At 57.1% G+C, this 12,899-nt stretch overlaps 1 protein-coding gene across 1 annotated transcript in view; it reads left to right on the top strand.

The window, feature by feature from the left end:
• The window catches only part of LOC137322203 (CSC1-like protein 2), a 111,852-nt gene that overhangs the window by 75,902 nt on the left and 23,051 nt on the right, over positions 1-12,899 (top strand). Inside the window, exons 12-13 of the mRNA XM_067985318.1 lie at positions 3,211-3,344; positions 6,860-6,997. Of these exons, the coding sequence (XP_067841419.1) occupies positions 3,211-3,344; positions 6,860-6,997 (272 nt within the window). The remainder of the gene's footprint in view (positions 1-3,210; positions 3,345-6,859; positions 6,998-12,899) is intronic.

The raw sequence follows: 12,899 nt of genomic DNA, 5'->3' as shown, positions 1-12,899 counted from the left end.
CGATAGTGGGTGTGGGGAGTTGGGTGCTGGGGAGGGGGGTTGTACATTCTTCTGACGGTGGGGTTAAGGCAAATCATTGGGCAGCATAAAGGGAGCTTTACACTACTTCTAACTCTTGGAATGTGTGGTAGCATTTGGGAGTGGCTAAATAGATCATAATGACTGCTTCTGGTCCTGCACCATCCCTGTGTTCCTGACATAGTGAGCTACTTTGGGCAGGAGAAAGCCATTGGCACACCTCGCCTGCCCATCCAATTATGGCCTGCCTTGCCTGACGGGTAATTTCATTTTCTAAATGACACTAGCTTGCCACCCCATGGATTGTAAATTGAGTGACTTATAACGACAGGGGTATTATACCGTCTAACGCACAATCTGCTGTTACGATGCAACTGTCTTTAAGCTCCTCGTCCATTTTAAGGCCACAAAGTGCCATTTGCTGTAAATCCTGAAGTGAATTCGAGGTTAATTGCTGTCTGGAGACTGTGTTCAGTTCTGGGCACTGCACCTCAGGAAGGATATATTGGCCTTGGAGGGGGTGCAGCGCAGATTGACCAGAACGATACCAGGGCTAAAAGGGTTAAATTATGAGGACAGGTTGCATCGACTAGGCTTGTATTCCCTTGAATATAGAAGATTAAGGGGTGATCTAATTGAGGTGTTTAAGATGATTAAAAGATTTGATAGGGTAGATAGAGAGAAACTATTTCCTCTGGTGGGGAAGTCTAGAACAAGGGGGCGTAACCTTAAAATTAGAGCTCGGCCGTTCAGGGGTGATGTCAGGAAGCACTTCTTCACACAAAGGGGAGTGGAAATCTGGAACTCTCTCCCCCAAAAAGCTGTTGAGGCTGGGGGTCAATTGAAAATTTCAAAACTGAGATTGATAGATTTTTGTTAGGTAAGGGTATTAAGGGTTATGGAACCAAGGTGGGTAAATGGGGTTAAGATACAGATCAGCCATGATCTAATTGAATGGGCTGTAGGGGCTGAATAGCCTACTCCTGTACCTATGGTGAGGAGAAGGTTGTAGATCACAAGATGAATATGGACAAGGAAGGCCATTCGACCCATCTTTAAGATCCTAAAGTCCCCACGTTTCAGCATCCAGTTGTTGCTTAAAAAATTCCAGGGTTTTCCCGTTCACTGCTCCTCCTGGAATTCCACTGCACATAATGATCACTCTTCGTGTAAAGAAGAATTTCCTGACATCAGTCCTAACTCTACCTTTTTACTAGTTTGAATCTTGTCCTGCTCGCACTATTTTTAATATTCTGGGTTTACCTTTTGCATTCCCTGACTATACCTGAGATCACCTGTCACTAACCTCTATTCCAGGCTGAAAAGCCTAAAGGGGGTAATCTTAACCTAACTGGCCAGACGGGAAACCCACTGGTTCGGGTGGGTTTTACACCCCACCTAATATTACTCTCCTAAAATCGGGCAGGGTGTAAAACCAGCCTCGCACCCGATCCCCGTCTGTTTCCCGACGGGCGGGTTAGGTTGAAATTTGCCCCCAACTCAGACCCCAGAAAGTGGGGATCAGCCTTGTGCCTCTTCCCTGCTCTGCCTTCAATGCTTGAGCGTCTCTTCTGTGTCTTGGCGACCAGAACTTGTCACAGTGCTCCAGCTGTGGTCTGACCAGAGCATTGTACATTCTGGTCGTGACTTCCTTTGGGCTGCACTTTACTGCTTTTGGTTTTGTGGTTGGCTTTGTTCATTGTTGTTCTGCACTGATTGGACATGTTGAGATCACAGATCTTGACTTTGTGCGATCGTGTGGAACGGGTGATAGTGAGTCGCCAGCCTGTTCTACATCTCTCCCCATTTTTATTTCCATTGAAGAATTTTTTTCTCCCACACAGAGGGTTATTAATACATGGAATGCTATACCATAAGTGGCTACTGAGGCAGACTCTGTAACATCATCGGTAGGTATTTGAAAAGGAGGAATATCAAAGGATACAGGGAAACAAAGGACACAGGAACAGGAGTAGGCCATTCAGCCCCTCGAGCCTGTTCCACCATTCAATTAGATCATGGCTGATCTGTATCTTAACTCCACCTACCCTCCTTGGTTCCGTAACCCTTAATACCCTTACCTAACAAAAATCTATCAATCTCAGTTTTTTAATTTTCAATTGACCCCCAGCCTCAACAGCTTTTTGGGGGAGAGATTTCCAGATTTCCACTCCCCTTTGTGTGAAGAAGTGCTTCCTGACATCACCCCTGAACGGCCGAGCTCTAATTTTAAGGGTATTCCCCCTTGTTCTGGACTCTCCCACCAGAGGAAATAGTTTCTCTCTATCTACCCTCTCAATTTCTTTAATCATCTTAAGCACCTCAATTAGATCACCCCTTAATCTTCTATATTCAAGGGAATACAAGCCTAGTCGATGCAACCTGTCCTCATAATTTAACCCTTTTAGCCCTGTTATCATTCTGATAAATTTGTGCTGCATCCCCTCCAAGGCCAATCTATCCTTCCTGAGGTGCGGTGCCCAGAACTGAACGCAGTCTCCAGATGGGGTCTAACCAGAGCTCTGTACAGCTGTAACATAACTTCCTCCCCTTTGTATTCCAACCCCCTTGAGATAAAGGCGAACAGATCAGCCATGATCTTATTAAATGGCGGAACAGGCTCGAGGGGCCGATTGGCCTACTCCTGCTCCTATTTCTTATGTTCTTATTCCATTCGCCTTTTAAATTATTTTTTGTACCTTGTCCACTAGCTTTTAGTGATTTCTGTACTTGGACCCCTAAATCTCTCTGCTCATCCACAGTTTCTAGCTTCTCGCCATTTAGAAAATACTCTGATCTTTCTTTGTAGATCCAAAGTGGATGACCTCACACTTCCCCATGTTGAATTCCATTTGCCACAGGGGAAACGGGATTAGGGGAGTTTGGAGAGTTGGTACAGATGTAAATGGCCTCCCTCGTGCTGTAATTCCCGTGACCTCGAGCCAGGTGAAATATATCTGGATAATAATGGTAGACTGTGGCATCATTTGATTGTCACTATGGTAACACTGCTATTATTTCCAATAGCAGATTACTGGGTGAATATATATTTTAGAACAAAAAATCTGGAATATTACTTCAACAGATAGGCATTAATGAATTAAATATTTTTATTTAGTGTTGATCTAAGAGAGTCTTCCTCGGTTGGCAGCACCTCTTGTGGATATTGAGGCTCTTTGTCTCTTCTGACAGGTGGATGCAGTGGAATATTACACTAAACTGGAGGGTGAAATAATGAACGAGTTCACCACGGAGAAGGAGCTGGTGGACAGGAAATCGCTCGGACTAGCCTTCGTTACCTTCCAGGATAAAACCATGGCGTCCCTGTAAGTCTGGGACTTGAACGTGAGAAAGTCTGCAATTAGCTGGCTGATTTTTTTTTTAAGGAGTCGAGGGAGCATTACTCTGCACCTACAATATTATGGGCTGACCTAAGAGTTACACGGAGTCTTACATTGAGTTACATCGAGTCTACAGCATAGAAGCAGGCCATTCAGCCCAACTGGTCCATGCCGGCGTTTATGCTCCACACGAGCCGCCTCCCCACCCTACTTCATCTAGCCCTATCCGTGCATCCTTTTATTCCTTTCTCCGTCATGTACTACTCTAGATTCCTCTTAAATGCCTCAACTACTCCTTGTGGTAGCGAGTTCCACATTCTTATCCTTGTGGTAAGAGTGCTTGATGGTGGATGTTGAAACGTCCTGTGGCACGATTTGAAGAACAGTAGAGACCCACCTAGTTTCCTGGCCAATATTTCTCTCTCGACCAACAGCACCAAAGATCTGACTAACTGGTGATTCACCACGTTGCTGTTTGTGGATTGTGGCTGGTACAGAATGGGTGCCTTGTTTGTCCACATTACAATAATCAGTGCACTCTGAAAAATGCGTCGCTGGTGTAAGTCCTTACAAAAATGCAAATATTTCTTTCTTCTAAAACGCATCCAGAAATTGGGTGTTTTTAAAAAGTGAATTCTGAAGTGTTTCCATCCCCAGTTATATTGGTCAAGGTGCTGTTTGTTTTGATTGCATGGTGCTTTCAGAGGAGGAGAGGATGTATTGAGGCATCTGGATTGTGCATGTGCTGCGAATGATGTGGTTTAAGGGAATGTGTTGCTTTTGGGGCCCAGTTGTGCCTGGGAACGGGTGGAAGGGAGGAGGAGATTGTGCCTCCTCACACTGGACTCCCCCACTAGAGGAAATAATTTCTCTCTATCTACCCTATCGAATCGCTTTATCATTTTAAACACCACGATTAGATCACCCCCCAACCTTCTAAACTCAAGGGAATACAAATCAAGTTTATGCGACCTGTCCTCGTAATTTAACCCTTTAAGCCCTGGTATCATTCTGGTGAATCTGCGCTGTATCCCCTCCAAGGCCATTATCTTTCCTGAGGTGCGGTGGCCAAAACTGAACGCAGTACTCCAGATGGAGCCTGACCAAGGCTCTGTACAACAGGGGTATCATTTCCTCACTTTTGTATTCCAACCCCCTTCAGATAAAGGCCAGCATTCCTTTAGCCTTTTTTGATTACGTTTTGTATCTGTGCACTAGATTTTAGCGATTTGTGTATGTGGACACCTCATAGTAGGTACAGCACAGAAGGAGGCCATTCGGCCCATCGTGCCTGTGCCGGCTCTTTGAAAGAGCTATCCAATTAGTCCCATTCCCCTGCTTTTTCCCCATAGGGAAACATTTTTCCCTTCAAGTATTTATCCAATTCCCTTTTCAAAGTTGCTATTGAATCTGCTTCCCCCGCCCTTTCAGGCAGTGAATTCCAGATCACAGCAACTTGCTGCGTAAAAAAAATGTTTCCTCATATCGTCGCTGGCTGTTTTGCCGATCACCGTAAATCTGTGTCCTCTGGTTACCAACCCTTCTGCCACTGGAAATAGTTTCTCCTTATTTACTCTGTCAAAACCCTTCATGATTTTGAACACCTCTATCAAATCTCTGTCTAACCTTCTCTGTCCTAAGGAGAACAACTCCAGCTTCTCCAGTCTCTCCACGTAACTGAAGTCCCTCATCCCTGGTGTCATTCTAGTGATTCTCCTCAGCACCCTCCCTAAGGCCTTCACATCCTTCCTAAAGTGTGGTGCCCAGAATTGAACACAATACTCCAGCTGAGGCCTAACCAGTGTTTTAGAAAAGTTCAGTATAACTTCCTTGCTTTTGTACTCTATGCCTCTATTAATAAAGCCCAGGATCCCATATACTTTTTTTAACAGCCTTCTCAACTTGTCCTGCCACCTTCAAAGATTTGTGTACGTGCACCCCGAGGTCTCTCTGTTCCTGCACCCCCTTTAAAATTGTTTATCCCATTTAGTTTATATTGCCTCTCCTCATTCTTCCTACCAAAATGCATCACTTCTCTGTGTTAAATTTCATCTGCCTTATGTCTGCCCATTTCCCCAGCCTGTCTATGTCCTCCTGAAGTCTGTTACTATCCTCCGCATTGTTTACTACATTTCCGGGTTTTGAAATTATACCCTCTATACCCAAGTCCAGGTTATTAATATATATGAAAAAGAGCAGTGGTCCTAATACTGACCCCTGGGGAACACCGCTGTATACTTCCCTCCAGTCTGAAAAAACAACCGTTTACCACAACTCTCTGCTTTCTGTCTCCTGGCCAATTTTGTATCCACGCTGCCACTGTCCCTTTAATCCCGTGGGCTTTAACATTGCTAACCTAAATCTCCTTGCTCCTCCACAGCTCCTGGCCTTTCACCGTTAAGAATATATTCTGCTGTTTTTCTCTGATTTTTTTTAAAAATTCGTTCACGGGATGTGGGCGTCGCTGGCAAGGCCGGCATTTATTGCCCATCCCTAAGAGGGCAATTAAGAATCAACCACATTGCTGTGGGTCTGGAGTCACATATAGGCCAGACCGGGTAAGGACGGCAGGTTTCCTTCCCTAAAGGACATTAGTGAACCAGATGGGTTTTTACGACAATCCGGTAGTTTCATGGCTATCATTACTGATACTAGTATTTTAATTCCAGATTTTTATTTAATTAATTGAATTTAAATTCGCCAGCCGCCGTGGCGGGATTTGAACTCGTGACTCTGGATTTTAGTCCAGGCCTCTGGATTACTAGCCCAGTAACATAACCACTACGCTACCGTACCCAAAGTGGATGACCTAAGAATTCCCCACATTGGACTCCATTTGCCACAGTTTTGCCCGCTTAATCTGCCTGTGTCCCTTTGCAGCTTCCTGCTCCCATCTGCACTACTTACTGTTCCTCCTTAGTGTCATGAGCAAACCTGGATCTACAACTCTCTATTCCTTCATCCAAGTTATTAATAAATGTGGTGAAAAGTTGAAGCTCCAGAGGAGATCTCTGGCGAACTCCACTTGTCAACATTCAGCCAATCAGAGTACCTACCCTTTTATCCCACTCTGTGTCTATGCTCCTTTGTAACTTCCTGCTAACTGCGAGGACTCTGCTCTTCTTCAAATTGCTGCACTCTATCAGATATTGGATCGTTCACTGGGTAAAAGAACAAACTTGCATTTATACAGTACTTTACATGACCCCAGCTCTTTACAACCAATGAAGTACCTTTGAAGTGTAGTCACTGTTGTAATGTAGGATGTTTTGCATTCACCATTAGGTCCAGTATTCACTCAAAATTCATAATGAAATGATGTGAGTTTTGTGACGACATCAAGTCAGCTCTCAACAGGAGTATTTCAGCTCTGATGCTGGTCAATCTCCCAGAGAGAGAAGCCATATTGGGTGAAAGTGGGTAAACATCGCTGGGATGCAGTGACCAGTGCTTTGTGTATTTGGTTTCCTGTAAAGGTGCTGTTCTGTTTCTTTCTGTAGTGTCCTGAGAGACTTCAACACCTGCAGGTGCCAGGGCTGTAACTGTCGAGGGGAAACTAAGGCTTCATCCCACAGCCAGAGCCTCGGTGTTTCCAAGTGGAATGTGACCTACGCGCCAGATCCCAAGAGCATTTACTGGTAACGTCCAGCACCTCCAAACAATTCTGCTTTTCCCCATTCTCTCCCCTCCTATCCTGAAGGCGTGATTGTGCCCTGGTGCCTTGTGACCATACGATATGTGAGCCATGAGTGTCAGCAGGCTATTTCAACTGTGGTAGATCGGGGGGAGGGAGGGGTCGGTGCTGTGGATTGGGAGGGAGGGAGGGGGGGGTCGGTGCTGTAGATTGGGAGGGAGGGAGGGAGGGGGTCGGTGCTGTGGATCGGGAGGGGGGGAGGGAGGGGGGGGTCGGTGCTGTAGATCGGGAGGGAGGGAGGGGGGAGGGGTCGGTGCTGTGGATTGGGAGGGGGGGAGGGAGGGGGTGGTCGGTGCCGTAGATTGGGAGGGAGGGAGGGAGGGGTCGGTGCTGTGGATCGGGAGGGGGGGAGGGTCGGTGCTGTACATCGGGAGGGAGGGAGGGAGGGGTCGGTGCTGTGGATCGGGAGGGGGGGGGTCGGTGCTGTAGATCGGGAGGGAGGGAGGGAGGGGTCGGTGCTGTGGATCGGGAGGCGTGGGTCGGTGCTGTAGATCGGGAGGGAGGGAGGGGGGAGGGGTCGGTGCTGTGGATCGGGAGGGAGGGAGGGGGGAGGGGTCGGTGCTGTGGATCGGGAGGGAGGGAGGGGGGAGGGGTCGGTGCTGTGGATCGGGAGGGAGGGAGGGGGGAGGGGTCGGTGCTGTAGATTGGGAGGGAGGGAGGGAGGGGGTCGGTGCTGTAGATCGGGAGGGAGGGAGGGAGGGAGGGAGGGGTCGGTGCTGTGAATCGGGAGGGAGGGAGGGGGGAGGGGTCGGTGCTGTAGATCGGGAGGGAGGGAGGGAGGGGTCGGTGCTGTGGATCGGGAGGGAGGGAGGAGGGAGGGGTCGGTGCTGTAGATCGGGAGGGAGGGAGGGGGGAGGGGTCGGTGCTGTGGATCGGGAGGGAGGGAGGGAGGGGTCGGTGCTGTAGATCGGGAGGGAGGGAGGGGGAGGGGTCGGTGCTGTGGATTGGGAGGGGGGGAGGGGGGAGGGGTCGGTGCTGTAGATCGGGAGGGAGGGAGGGAGGGGTCGGTGCTGTGGATCGGGAGGGAGGGAGGGGGGAGGGGTCGGTGCTGTGGATCGGGAGGGAGGGAGGGAGGGGTCGGTGCTGTGGATCGGGAGGGAGGGAGGGGGGAGGGGTCGGTGCTGTAGATTGGGAGGGAGGGAGGGGGGAGGGGTCGGTGCTGTGGATCAGGGGGGAGGGGTCGGTGCTGTGGATCGGGAGGGAGGGAGGGGGGAGGGGTCGGTGCTGTAGATTGGGAGGGAGGGAGGGGGGAGGGGTCGGTGCTGTAGATTGGGAGGGAGGGAGGGGGGAGGGGGTCGGTGCTGTAGATCGGGAGGGAGGGAGGGGGGAGGGGTCGGTGCTGTGGATCGGGAGGGAGGGAGGGGGGAGGGGTCGGTGCTGTGGATCGGGAGGGAGGGAGGGGGGAGGGGTCGGTGCTGTGGATCGGGAGGGAGGGAGGGGGGAGGGGTCGGTGCTGTGGATCGGGAGGGAGGGAGGGGGGAGGGGGTCGGTGCTGTGGATCGGGAGGGAGGGAGGGGGGAGGGGTCGGTGCTGTGGATTGGGAGGGAGGGAGGGGGGAGGGGTCGGTGCTGTAGATCGGGAGGGAGGGAGGGGGAGGGGTCGGTGCTGTGGATCGGGAGGGAGGGAGGGGGGAGGGGTCGGTGCTGTGGATTGGGAGGGAGGGAGGGGGGAGGGGTCAGTGCTGTGGATCGGGAGGGAGGGAGGGGGGAGGGGTCGGTGCTGTGGATCGGGAGGGAGGGAGGGGGGAGGGGTCGGTGCTGTGGATCGGGAGGGAGGGAGGGGGGAGGGGTCGGTGCTGTGGATCGGGAGGGAGGGAGGGGGGAGGGGTCGGTGCTGTGGATCGGGAGGGAGGGAGGGGGGAGGGGTCGGTGCTGTGGATCGGGAGGGAGGGAGGGGGGAGGGGTCGGTGCTGTGGATCGGGAGGGAGGGAGGGGGGAGGGGTCGGTGCTGTAGATCGGGAGGGAGGGAGGGGGGAGGGGTCGGTGCTGTGGATCGGGAGGGAGGGAGGGGGGAGGGGTCGGTGCTGTGGATCGGGAGGGAGGGAGGGGGGAGGGGTCGGTGCTGTGGATCGGGAGGGAGGGAGGGGGGAGGGGTCGGTGCTGTAGATCGGGAGGGAGGGAGGGGGGAGGGGTCGGTGCTGTGGATCGGGAGGGAGGGAGGGGGGAGGGGTCGGTGCTGTGGATCGGGAGGGAGGGAGGGGGGAGGGGTCGGTGCTGTAGATTGGGAGGGAGGGAGGGAGGGAGGGGTCGGTGCTGTGGATCGGGAGGGAGGGAGGGGGGAGGGGTCGGTGCTGTAGATTGGGAGGGAGGGAGGGAGGGAGGGGTCGGTGCTGTGGATCGGGAGGGAGGGAGGGGGGAGGGGTCGGTGCTGTAGATCGGGAGGGAGGGAGGGGGGAGGGGTCGGTGCTGTAGATCGGGAGGGAGGGAGGGGGGAGGGGTCAGTGCTGTGGATCGGGAGGGAGGGAGGGGGGAGGGGTCGGTGCTGTGGATCGGGAGGGAGGGAGGGGGGAGGGGTCGGTGCTGTGGATCGGGAGGGAGGGAGGGGGGAGGGGTCGGTGCTGTGGATCGGGAGGGAGGGAGGGGGGAGGGGTCGGTGCTGTGGATCGGGAGGGAGGGAGGGGGGAGGGGTCGGTGCTGTGGATCGGGAGGGAGGGAGGGGGGAGGGGTCGGTGCTGTGGATCGGGAGGGAGGGAGGGGGGAGGGGTCGGTGCTGTAGATCGGGAGGGAGGGAGGGGGGAGGGGTCGGTGCTGTGGATCGGGAGGGAGGGAGGGGGGAGGGGTCGGTGCTGTGGATCGGGAGGGAGGGAGGGGGGAGGGGTCGGTGCTGTGGATCGGGAGGGAGGGAGGGGGGAGGGGTCGGTGCTGTAGATCGGGAGGGAGGGAGGGGGGAGGGGTCGGTGCTGTGGATCGGGAGGGAGGGAGGGGGGAGGGGTCGGTGCTGTGGATCGGGAGGGAGGGAGGGGGGAGGGGTCGGTGCTGTAGATTGGGAGGGAGGGAGGGAGGGAGGGGTCGGTGCTGTGGATCGGGAGGGAGGGAGGGAGGGAGGGGTCGGTGCTGTGGATCGGGAGGGGTCGGTGCTGTAGATCGGGAGGGAGGGAGGGGGGAGGGGTCGGTGCTGTGGATCGGGAGGGAGGGAGGGGGGAGGGGTCGGTGCTGTAGATCGGGAGGGAGGGAGGGGGGAGGGGTCGGTGCTGTGGATCGGGAGGGAGGGAGGGGGGAGGGGTCGGTGCTGTGGATCGGGAGGGAGGGAGGGGGGAGGGGTCGGTGCTGTAGATCGGGAGGGAGGGAGGGGGGAGGGGTCGGTGCTGTGGATCGGGAGGGAGGGAGGGGGGAGGGGTCGGTGCTGTGGATCGGGAGGGAGGGAGGGGGGAGGGGTCGGTGCTGTGGATCGGGAGGGAGGGAGGGGGGAGGGGTCGGTGCTGTGGATTGGGAGGGAGGGAGGGGGGAGGGGTCGGTGCTGTAGATCGGGAGGGAGGGAGGGAGGGGTCGGTGCTGTGGATCGGGAGGGAGGGAGGGGGGAGGGGTCGGTGCTGTAGATTGGGAGGGAGGGAGGGGGGAGGGGTCGGTGCTGTGGATCGGGAGGGAGGGAGGGGGGAGGGGTCGGTGCTGTGGATCGGGAGGGAGGGAGGGGGGAGGGGTCGGTGCTGTGGATCGGGAGGGAGGGAGGGGGGAGGGGTCGGTGCTGTGGATCGGGAGGGAGGGAGGGGGGAGGGGTCGGTGCTGTAGATCGGGAGGGAGGGAGGGGGGAGGGGTCGGTGCTGTGGATCAGGGGGGAGGGGTCGGTGCTGTAGATCGGGAGGGAGGGAGGGGGGAGGGGTCGGTGCTGTAGATCGGGAGGGAGGGAGGGAGGGGTCGGTGCTGTGGATCGGGAGGGAGGGAGGGGGGAGGGGTCGGTGCTGTAGATCGGGAGGGAGGGAGGGAGGGGTCGGTGCTGTGGATCGGGAGGGAGGGAGGGAGGGGTCGGTGCTGTGGATCGGGAGGGAGGGGGGAGGGGTCGGTGCTGTGGATCGGGAGGGAGGGAGGGGGGAGGGGTCGGTGCTGTGGATCGGGAGGGAGGGAGGGGGGAGGGGTCGGTGCTGTGGATCGGGAGGGAGGGAGGGGGGAGGGGTCGGTGCTGTGGATCGGGAGGGAGGGAGGGGGGAGGGGTCGGTGCTGTGGATCAGGGGGGAGGGGTCGGTGCTGTGGATCGGGAGGGAGGGAGGGGGGAGGGGTCGGTGCTGTGGATCGGGAGGGAGGGAGGGGGGAGGGGTCGGTGCTGTGGATCGGGAGGGAGGGAGGGGGGAGGGGTCGGTGCTGTAGATCGGGAGGGAGGGAGGGGGGAGGGGTCGGTGCTGTGGATCGGGAGGGGAGGGAGGGGGGAGGGGTCGGTGCTGTGGATCAGGGGGGAGGGGTCGGTGCTGTGGATCGGGAGGGAGGGAGGGGGGAGGGGTCGGTGCTGTGGATCGGGAGGGAGGGAGGGGGGAGGGGTCGGTGCTGTGGATCGGGAGGGAGGGAGGGGGGAGGGGTCGGTGCTGTAGATCGGGAGGGAGGGAGGGGGGAGGGGTCGGTGCTGTAGATCGGGAGGGAGGGAGGGGGGAGGGGTCGGTGCTGTGGATCGGGAGGGAGGGAGGGGGGAGGGGTCGGTGCTGTAGATCGGGAGGGAGGGAGGGGGGAGGGGTCGGTGCTGTGGATCGGGAGGGAGGGAGGGGGGAGGGGTCGGTGCTGTGGATCGGGAGGGAGGGAGGGAGGGGTCGGTGCTGTAGATTGGGAGGGAGGGAGGGAGGGGGGAGGGGTCGGTGCTGTGGATCGGGAGGGAGGGAGGGAGGGGGGAGGGGTCGGTGCTGTGGATCGGGAGGGAGGGAGGGGGGAGGGGTCGGTGCTGTGGATCGGGAGGGAGGGAGGGGGGAGGGGTCGGTGCTGTAGATTGGGAGGGAGGGAGGGAGGGGGGAGGGGTCGGTGCTGTAGATCGGGAGGGAGGGAGGGAGGGGGGAGGGGTCGGTGCTGTGGATCGGGAGGGAGGGAGGGGGGAGGGGTCGGTGCTGTGGATCGGGAGGGAGGGAGGGGGGAGGGGTCGGTGCTGTGGATCGGGAGGGAGGGGGGAGGGGTCGGTGCTGTAGATCGGGAGGGAGGGAGGGGGGAGGGGTCGGTGCTGTGGATCGGGAGGGAGGGAGGGAGGGAGCGGTCGGTGCTGTGGATCGGGAGGGAGGGAGGGGGGAGGGGTCGGTGCTGTAGATCGGGAGGGAGGGAGGGGGGAGGGGTCGGTGCTGTAGATTGGGAGGGAGGGAGGGGTCGGTGCTGTGGATCGGGAGGGAGGGAGGGAGGGAGGGGTCGGTGCTGTAGATCGGGAGGGAGGGGGTGGTGCCGTAGATCGGGAGGGAGGGGGTGCCGTGGATCGGGAGGGAGGGGGTGCCGTGGATCGGGAGGGAGGGGGTGCCGTAGATCGGGAGGGAGGGGGTGCCGTGGATCGGGAGGGAGGGGGTGCCGTGGATCGGGAGGGAGGGGGTGCCGTGGATCGGGAGGGAGGGGGTGCCGTAGATCGGGAGGGAGGGGGTGCCGTGGATCGGGAGGGAGGGGGTGCCGTGGATCGGGAGGGAGGGGGTGCCGTGGATCGGGAGGGAGGGGGTGGTGCCGTGGATCGGGAGGGAGGGGGTGCCGTGGATCGGGAGGGAGGGGGTGGTGCCGTGGATCGGGAGGGAGGGGGTGCCGTGGATCGGGAGGGAGGGGGTGCCGTGGATCGGGAGGGAGGGGGTGCCGTAGATCGGGAGGGGGTGGTGCCGTGGATCGGGAGGGAGGGGGTGCCGTGGATCGGGAGGGAGGGGGTGCCGTGGATCGGGAGGGAGCGGGTGCCGTAGATCGGGAGGAGGGGGA

Source organism: Heptranchias perlo, chromosome 5, assembly GCF_035084215.1.
Source record: "Heptranchias perlo isolate sHepPer1 chromosome 5, sHepPer1.hap1, whole genome shotgun sequence".
Classification (NCBI taxonomy): Eukaryota; Metazoa; Chordata; class Chondrichthyes; order Hexanchiformes; family Hexanchidae; genus Heptranchias; species Heptranchias perlo.
The sequence above is the reverse complement of the archived record's forward strand: the minus strand, read 5'-3'. Positions and strand labels throughout refer to the sequence as shown.